This window comes from Gavialis gangeticus, unplaced genomic scaffold (assembly GCF_001723915.1).
Source record: "Gavialis gangeticus isolate Ggan-Ray unplaced genomic scaffold, GavGan_comp1, whole genome shotgun sequence".
In the NCBI taxonomy this organism is placed as follows: Eukaryota; Metazoa; Chordata; order Crocodylia; family Gavialidae; genus Gavialis; species Gavialis gangeticus.
The window spans coordinates 44,562,280-44,571,863 of NW_017729034.1; the positions used below are offsets into that span (position 1 = coordinate 44,562,280).

At 41.8% G+C, this 9,584-nt stretch overlaps 1 protein-coding gene across 1 annotated transcript in view; it reads right to left on the bottom strand.

Annotated features, from left to right (window-relative positions):
- Positions 1-9,584, bottom strand: part of WDR64 (WD repeat domain 64) — a 194,655-nt gene that overhangs the window by 23,002 nt on the left and 162,069 nt on the right. Inside the window, exons 16-19 of the mRNA XM_019526719.1 lie at positions 8,438-8,568; positions 4,787-4,879; positions 1,322-1,415; positions 666-714 (exon numbers count right to left, since the gene is read on the bottom strand). Coding sequence (XP_019382264.1) covers positions 666-714; positions 1,322-1,415; positions 4,787-4,879; positions 8,438-8,568 — 367 coding nt within the window. The remainder of the gene's footprint in view (positions 1-665; positions 715-1,321; positions 1,416-4,786; positions 4,880-8,437; positions 8,569-9,584) is intronic.

Here is a 9,584-nt window from a genome sequence, read left to right on the forward strand (position 1 = left end):
GGTTTTGGCTTCCTGAGGGAGGTCCTTAACTATTCAGTTATTAGGGTTAAAATATGGGAGTACCCTCACCCACTCCATCATTTTCCTGTGACTTATAGTTAGGTATATGGCCACATGCAGTCTTGCTTGCTTGGCCAATGCATAACCCTACTTCGCATACTCAGTCTATGCACAAAAGCTTACACAGCCATGGCAAAAAGGCAGGGCCAAATACAGCCAGGTAGATGGCTGGAAAACTGCCATTTAGATCACAAAGGTAAAGAGAAATCTGTCTCATGTCCTAACTGTCCTCTGGAAAACAGCTTGCTGTTCAGCTGGGATTAAGATGACCAGAAGAATAATTTGACAATTCCGCACCAAATGGGCATGGGGACATCAATGGCTGCACATCTCCAATTTTTGTGCTCCCTCTCATCCCCTCCCTGAAAACTTGATGAATGAGGCTGATGCCCTGATTCCCACCTCTGCTTTTTTCTATTATTGAAGATGACTCCTAATGGTGTTATCAACATACTGATATTTCAGCCCTACAGTCTCACTACCTGCCTCAGCTGCCTTCCAGGGCCACTAAACACCAGCTTGGGCACAACAAGAGCTGATCAACACACAAATGGACAAGGAACAGTTTTTCATCCCCTCTGGGACTTTTATAAGCTTTATCTTACCTTTTGTATCTTCTGTTATTTTAATAGTTATTTCACTTTTCAGATTCTCCTAAAAACAAGGAATAAAACAAACTAAATTAACAAATGGAAAGCAGGAGAATATACTACTAACCTACTACTAACACAGCAGACTAACAAACCAGATATACCCAGGAAAGGAGTTCTGTAGACTGAAATTCTATGAGAATAAACTAAGTCTGGGAGAAGTTGATATGAGGTGAGAGGTATATATTTTCCAAAGTCTCACTCCTTTCTGTAGGAGTAATGAGAGGGCACACAGGCAGAATATATCTCCTTTAAAGGAGATTTTTAAGGGTGTAAGTGAATTGAAGCTGGGCACTAATGTGAACTCCTCATTATTTGTTTTAACCAATGTAGATATGCGGCTATTTTCTTTGCATTAATCAAAGAGCAATACAATCAAAGAGCAATACAACTGCAAAATCAGCAGAAGAGTTTATCCTTGTGAGGCTCCATTTTAGGACTCTAGCAAAAATAACTTTTTGAAAACTTCAAGCTGTGCCTTCCCTGGGTTTGTATACTACAGAGGTTGAAAGACTTCTGAATGGCAGCATTAATTTTGGCCAGCCACTAACCCCCCTGTTCTTATTTAGAGATTTGTCCAGAATGTAGTAAAAACCATCAAGGCAACATACCTTCTTCAGGCTCACATGGCTGTATTCAGGGCCCTGTATGGCAGTGATATCACTCATAAAGAGAGAAATGATTGAGGACTGGGGAGTAGCGTGCCTGCATGGAAGAAAATGTCCAGACAAAGATGGCTCAAGATACATTATAAAATATGGGAAACCGCTAACAGTTTCAAAAGTTATATAAGAGCTATGTCAAGTAAGAATAAAAAATAAAAGGAAATGCCTCAATCTGTTAAGCTGAGTTTTGCAAAGAATTTAGAAATTGGCATAGGTATCTGAGCAAGATCTGCAGAGCCAGCAGTCATGGGATCTACACTGGTTTTCAAGCTTCAGAACCCCACTGAGACTGTGCAGCAAATAAGTTTTCTCGTTCTTGATTTTCAAGTTAAAAGGGAATGGTCACAATTCCCAGATGTCTGTGCCACTTCTACTATGGTGCTGCTTGATGTCACAGAAAGCAGATGTTTGATGTTTAATTACTAGGGGTGTGCGAAATGGGCCATGCTCAATTCAGATTCAGCCCGAATCAGGGACGATGATTCAATTCATTGATTTGGATCAATGTCCCCGACTTGATTTGGCTGAATCCAAATCTGAAGATTTGATGCTGATTTGGAGAATCAGCGATTCGGCCATAGACAAAGCTTTAAAAGTTTTTTTCTACATACCTTCAGATACCAGGCACAGCTCGTGAACACTGCAATGGTGGGGCAGATGAAGCATCCCACAAGAGTGTGGAGGGGCCCCCCATGTGCTTAGCAGTGAAGGTGGGAATGGATCAGAGGTACTTCTGGTCCATTTCTGGGTCCACCACTGAGCACACAGTGAGGCCCCCCTGTGCCCACCCAGATCATCGATCAGCCGCAGGGGGACCCCAGGTGCCCCCCAGACCCAGGAGGCATCAATTGCTGAGCCGGGGGGGGTATGAGGCACCCCCCCAGTGCCCTCCCCAGCAGACCCAGAAGTGGACCGGAAGTGCTTTTGGTTCACTTCTGGGTTGGCTGCTGAGTCCACTGGGGACCCCCTCCCCCACCCCCACATCCCTGTGGGACACTCCATCCACCCTAGCATCTCAGCATTCACAAGTCACCTGGTACCTTGAGGTATGTAGAAAAAACATTTAAAGCTGTGTCTATGTTCAAATCATTGAATCTTTCCAAAACTCTCCAGATTGATTCAGAGGGTTCCAATTTGATTCAGAGAGATTAAATGGTCAACTGATTCAATTCAGATTCAGAGATTCAGCCACCGAATCAGGCTGAATCTCTGCTGAATCGAATCAGCGACTGAAGTTTTGCCCAGCTGTATTAACTACCTATTCTCTTTTTCATAAGACTCCTGTTTTAGCATGAGCCTGCTTAAGGGCTGAATTAGGGTTGTATAATTTAGGAGACTTGTCTAAAGGGCTCATATGTCATCTATTAGAAGCCCTTAGAAGGCGTGTATTATTAGGCAACAGGCTACAGAAAGAGAAAAGATTATCTCATAATCTTATGGTTTAGGCAGCTGAATACTGCTCTGGAGAAATGGGTTTTTTGCTCTGTTGTTTCTATAGAACTCCTATCTAATACTTGAGCAAGTTTTTCAAGATTGGATATTAGCGGTATGTTTCTTACTTTCTGGACATCTAATTTGATCTCTGATTTACAGAAGTGCTAAATGCTCACAGCTACAAGTAAAGTCAATGGAAGATGTGCTTTGAACATTTATTATTCCTAAACACTTTGGCAAAAAAAAGAACGTAGCTTCAAGTTATCTCAAATTGGTTTCTCATATCTAAAGAAAGATAATAGTTCACCCAAGTCTCACAGTGATATTATGAAAATGAATTCATTTTTGTGAAGCACTAATATTTTATAGTGATATGCCACAAAAAAATCCATAAGGCAATAATTTTATCTTTAGAGCAGGGTTGGAATAGTAAGCAGTAAATTAGGTATAGAGCCACAAACTGAACTTTAAGGAAGAAAACTAAGGGTGCAGTAGCTGGTCCTTAAGTGAATTAATTCCCATTCGTGTCAAGGAGTCAGAAAACCTATAGAAAAAGTAATAATTTTCATTTAACTAAAGACTATCATAATGTATGCACCAATCAGAGAGAATTAAAGTGTCACCACCAACCTTTATTCCTTAATGTTTCAGTACTTGACTTCACAGCATTACAACAATTCTTTTAATGTAATTTTTTGTGTATGGTAGTAATAAGCTTCCAGCTTGGCCAGAAATATTCATAGACAACTTATGACATATAAATCATGTGTCATTCAATGCCTTTGCTAAACCTCATGCCTCATGTTTAATTTGTATCAAGACGACTCCATTTATTTAAAAAAAACAAACCAAAACCTCAACATGTGAAATCTGATCATGATATTTAAATGAATATACTTGGATCCCACTGAAAAGAAAAGGAGAAAAGGTCACTGGAAAGCTGTAATGTTAAAAGGCTGATTAATACTTTATTGAGTGGTTATGGCACATTTTAAGTGTAGCAAGTGCATAAGCTGCTTTAAGGATTTGGAACAACATAAGACCATAAACCATCATAAAGATTCAAAGAATATAAAGCTATCTAATTGCTTAAGTTCTTGAAAGTGCATAAGTATTTAAACCACACCACAGAAACACACTTTCTGAAGACATCAAAGTATGACCTTTTGATATTCTATCCTGCATATGTTAGATCATTAACTTTGCTAATTTCTGGCTAATTTTTAAATTAAACTTGGAACCGTACTACTCAATGGGTGTGTCAACACGTGCTTTTACACACAGCTAAGCTTCATGCACATTAGCCTAATGTGCATTAGGTGATTTAGACATGCATCTCTATGTGCACACGCTAGTGTGCATTAATGCGCTTTATGGAGGTATCACATTTAGGCTCAAATAGCCCTAAATCGCCATTTTTAAGGTGCATTAAGGGCATGCACATGTAGACCCATGCCCTTAATGCAGCTTAAATTGGGCTAATGCGCATTAAATGTGCATGCATAGACACACCCAATGAGGCCTAATGGCATAGTACTTTCATTGTCCATGAAAGAGCCCTCACCCAGAGCTTGCAGTCTTGGAAACAGAAGTCAAGAAGGCAGGATGTCTGAGAAAACTTGAAAGAGGGAACAAGCTGGCATTTTACAAGATATGACTACTAACTCTTATGAAGTAGAATTGAGTCTTTGGAGTTACAGTACTTGATTAAGAAAAAGACAGTGGCTTTTTGAAAGGACAAAGAAAGGACATTACACACATGAGTCCAACACCTAGAGAGAAAGTGAGGAGGAATGGCCATGCTAATTGTATGTTACCTGGATTAATCAAATACAGTTAAGACAACCCAATTCTTCTCTAGATTACCCCAGTGTAAATCAGTGATGTTGGACAGTGATGTTCAGCAGTTTAGCTGAGGAAAAATATCGGGTTGAATGAAGTGGGCTTTTCAGTAATCTAGTGTGTCAATTCCATTACCTGGAAAATGAGGCAGGTGGGAAAAGGAAGAGCAGAGCAGTGACTTCATATACTTTGGGGGCAGAGGTCTGACTGCACTGACGACTTCTCCACCTGAAAATAAAGATGTTTGCACATGCTGTCTCTCATATTACAATCTGCATACCACTTCCTGATGTTCACTGTACTGATATAAATATAAACTGTAACACTGACATTCTGAAAAATAAAATGTTTCATTTTCTAGGGCATTTCATAGAGTAAATAATTAGGGTGTTATCTAGTGGATTGGCATCTTCAAATTGGAGGCCTTTTTAACATAGGTTCAGTATGTTCTATGCCAATGCAAGCATCTCCACCAGGAACACAAGATATAAAATCTTGGAAATTGGAGGAGCATCTCAGAAGAAAAAAAATCTTTCATTCCTCAAGGTCCTACTTCAGAAGTTAGGCAAGAGTTAGGGTAGAGTGACACATTAGAGAGGTAGGAGCTCTCTAATTCAGACAGCTCTCTGGTTCAGAGAGGTAGGAGCTTTCATAGGCAAGAGCACACTTCATCAGATGCTAGGCGTTAGTATTCAAGGTAATGTAAAATAAGTTAACTTAAGCAAAGAATTGCAATATTCCCAGCAATCAATCCAGCCATCTAGGTCCTGCCTTCATTATCTTGTTTTCCTATAACATTTCCTCTTCCCCTGCCTTCTGTGCAGCCCCAGTAACTGCCCTTCCCCTGAGCCTGCATAGGAGAGGACTGAGGAGCAGAGGTGCAGTTAAGTTTTTTTTTGTTGGGAACAGATAGCACTCTTGCACTCTGCACAGACCCAAGAATTTAATTCACAATTGCCACTGTTAAGTCTGTTGCTGATGGTAGTTAAGTACCAAAGGAAAGACAGCATCTCATCATGAATCCAAACAACCACCATCAATTTTCTGCTGCCTCCAACCTGCTTAACTCTGCTCACCCTTTTGGGCCAGATGAGTGACATAGAGCCCCTCTGTGAGTTGGGTCTGGCTGCGTGGCCCAGTACTGCCCTCTCCCTGCTCTGGGTGCTGAGTTTAGATCCTCCTGTCCCCATGCATTGGGATTAAGTCCCAGTGGCCCAGCACCACACCCTCCTGCCCCTCTCTCCCATGCTGGGATTGGGTCCCAGTGGCCTGGCACCACACCATCATGCTGGGACTAGGTCCTGGGAGCCCAGCACCACCTCCCCCAATATCTTATGTGCTAGGATTGGGTCCTGGTGGTCTGCCACTGCCTCCACCCTGGCCTGCATGTGCCAGGATCAGGCCCTGTGCCCCAGCACTGCTCCTGCCTAGCCTTGCATACTGAAATCAGGCACCCGATCCAGCACACCGGGCCCAGGGCTCCCCACAAGTCCAAACATCTGGCACCATGGGAGTAGTGCCACTGCTCCTTTGCTGTCACATTTAGACCTGTAGAGAGTGCCATGGCCAGATGACCAAGGGGCTGCATTTGGCCTGGGGGCTGGTGGCTGAGCATCCCTGGTTTAACCAAATTTCTCTTTCAACACTGTGAAATGCAAAGTGGCAACACAAGTATGGAGATGTGGTATGTTCACATCTTTCAGGAAGGCTGTAGCTAATGCACATGCAGGGGTTTTGCCATCCCGTTTCCCTGGTCCCAGTATGCAAACAGTCTACCCAAGTGAGAATTTTCAGAGTTGAGGACAGTTGTAGTTAGCCTACCCTGTCTGGCCATTTTCCTTGAATTGCATCATTTACTGAGGTATATATAAGAGAAAGTGTGTTTGACATAGGTATAAGAGAAGAGGGAGATCTTCTTCTCTCAGAACTGCACAGCCACTTATGTCTTCTCTCTCTGCTAAATGTTACTGTGGATAAAGCTATGGATTTACACCTGCATGGCTTAGTACAGTACCATGCATGGATACCCAAACTAGCTCTGAATGAGAAAGTTCCTATACTAGAAGGAACATGGCTACATTGGCCATGTTTCTCAGCAGGATAAATTAAGCCAGGCAAAGCACTTCACTAGGTAGTTCATTTAGAGCTAGTCTTGGGTGTCTCTGTACTACACTGAATTGTGCTAAGCAGACATATTCTTAAGACCCCTACTTAAAGCGTGCTTAGGCTGGCTCTTGTCTCTGCACTTCACAGGAAATTACTTTTTTGAGGAGCTGATTCTGTTTTTCCCTGAAGAAATGGGCAATAAGGACAATGAGGAAATGTGTTTCTCCAGTTTAGGAGCAGGAATGAAGTCCCCCATCACACCTCCAACCATCACCGTAAGTCCTCCTTCAAGGCAGAGTCCAGTATATTTTCAACAAGCAGACTGAGGGTGAGGAGACACTGCATGGAAGAGATATCCATGTCCAAGGACTGATCTAAATAGCTTTCCAAGTTTGGGTAGAAACAACAAAGTAGAACTGGGCAAATTTTTCTTTAATAATTGATTCACTGAAAAGTATCACCCCAAAACTATCTGGCAAAGCAGCATTCACTGAACACTTTCTGATGAAAAAAAAATATTTCAGTCCAGATTCAAAATCCAAATGGCTTTTCTATACAACTGGCACAACTCCCACTTCCTGGGACAGTGTCTGAATTGTGATGCTACAGGATAGTTTGGGCATTCTGGAATGGAGAAGGGGTCTAAATCGCTCTCTTCCTAATGCTGTTCCACTTGTAAAATGAATTAGAAATTCACTGGGGCAGGGACTGAAACCAGGTGTCCCATCTCTCAGGTGAATTTTTGACCAGATTATAAAGTCATGTTATCTCTTGCCATCCTGTTCAGTGAATAGGTAAGTAATCTGTACAGAACACAGTAAATCCAACAGATCTGATATGGTCTGGTAGCCAGTTATGACTATGTAGAGATCTCAGATCAGTATCCTGCCATCTGTGTGGGCAAGAGGATGCAGTGTAGTTTATTTTTTAAAACATTCATTCGATTTCTGAAGGCTACTGTGGCGATAACTGTGATATTTTCAATAGCCAATTTCTGAAGTAGTTAAGTAGGAAAGAAGGTACCAGTATTTTGAAGAGAACTACATTTGTCAAATTTGGGTACAAAACAGAAACAAAAAAAATCCCAGTGAATGTCAAAATATCAAAACAATCATCACAAAGAAAAAAGAGATGACTAAGGGGAAACAAATATGAAACTAAAACAGGTACTAGCAGTACTGTGAAACTTCACAAAGGCCAGAAACCAGATTAGCACTCACACAGCTGAAACAGACAAATTTTCTACTAACAAACCTATATTGGCAAAAGTGTTCGAATCAGTGGTGTAACAACCATCTCCTCTTTTTTCACATCGGTACTAAATCAAAACCATTACTGACACTGGAAGAGTGTAGGAGAGATGTCTGGAATTTCAACAATTTCCCATGTCCCCCGGACAAGAAGGTCTGGTCTTCCTTTCCCTTATTATTTCAGAATGAGAAGGTTTTTTATTGCTCCACCTCTCTTACTAGGTAGGGGCATCCAGGTGGCTTGTCCTCCTGATGCCAGATCATCAAAAATTGGCTGGCTGACCTACTATCTTACTTTTTAAAAGAGGTCACCCATCCCTGGTTTTATGTTAGAATTTTTCATATAGATGTGGAGCAGGTGTGGGATAAAGTAAATCATTTTGTGTGAGTGCATTTGACATCAAATGGCTTCATGCATAGCTTTACTTACAAGTATCTGACAGTAGCTGATTCAAAATCCCACAAAGTAATTCCACCATTTGCACTGCCAGTAGCTAACAAGCTGTATTCCTCTACTTTTAACACATCAAAGCACTTTGTTTCTGAGCCAGGTGGCAGATCCTGAAAGCAGCATAAAGAGGAATGTTAATAACAAGGACACAATGTTTTGCAAGGGCAAAATTTAAACATTGTAACTACTTAAAATTAATTCAATGTCTTTTTTAGACTAAAATTACACATTTTAAAATTTACTGTTCCTATGGGGCAGGGCTGTCCTGCTGGAAGCCTGTGGGCCACATGTGTTTTGTGAGGGGTTAATGTGAAACTCCCAGGCTATTACCTGTCCATCTTTCCTCCTATTGCTCAGGTTACAATAGCAGCCAGAATCTCCAGGGTCCCCCCGACTCCTCTGGCTGCTGCTTTCTGTTGTCATCCCAGGGAGAGAGGGGCTATAGCTGTGCTGGGAGGTGAGGGTGAGTCCGGGGCCATGTTGCAGAAGGGAGGTGGGGAACTGGGGCCTCACATGCAGGGCAGGCATTGCACTAAGGGGTTGTAGCAATATGGAGTCATTGCAGTGAGGAGGTGATTGCACTCACGCAGGTGTGCATAGCAGGAGAGAAGAACTGTGCTCATGCAGGTGTACACTGCAGCATGGGAGGGGGAGGCATCTGTGCAGTGTGCCTGTTGTGGCCCATACAGCATGTAGCCCTCAGCGGCTTAGAAGTTTTATGACCTTGCTACAATACATGGCATTACAATGTTTAACACAAGAGCAAAGATCATAATTTAAATGAGTGTTGATTATTACGAAGATATTGGAGATACCAAAGTAGTTTTTGGTTAAACATTGTGGCTAAGTACAGACAGTCAAAAATCCTGAGGCTGAATTGATTCTGGGGGACTGTGGGTTAACTTGAATCTGGAGGGGATCTGGGACAAAAGTTCAATAAACCATTTTAAACTAAATCAGTTAAGTCTGGTACTACAGTCATCCAGGTTTATATTAAACTGGTTTTAGCCATTTTGAAAGCAGTTTATGTGCATTGAACTTCTGTTGTGTTACAGGTTTAAACTGGTTTCTGTTCACTTATATCAGTTTGTGTGTAATTTTTGTCCCTACCCTGTGAGTGATGTGG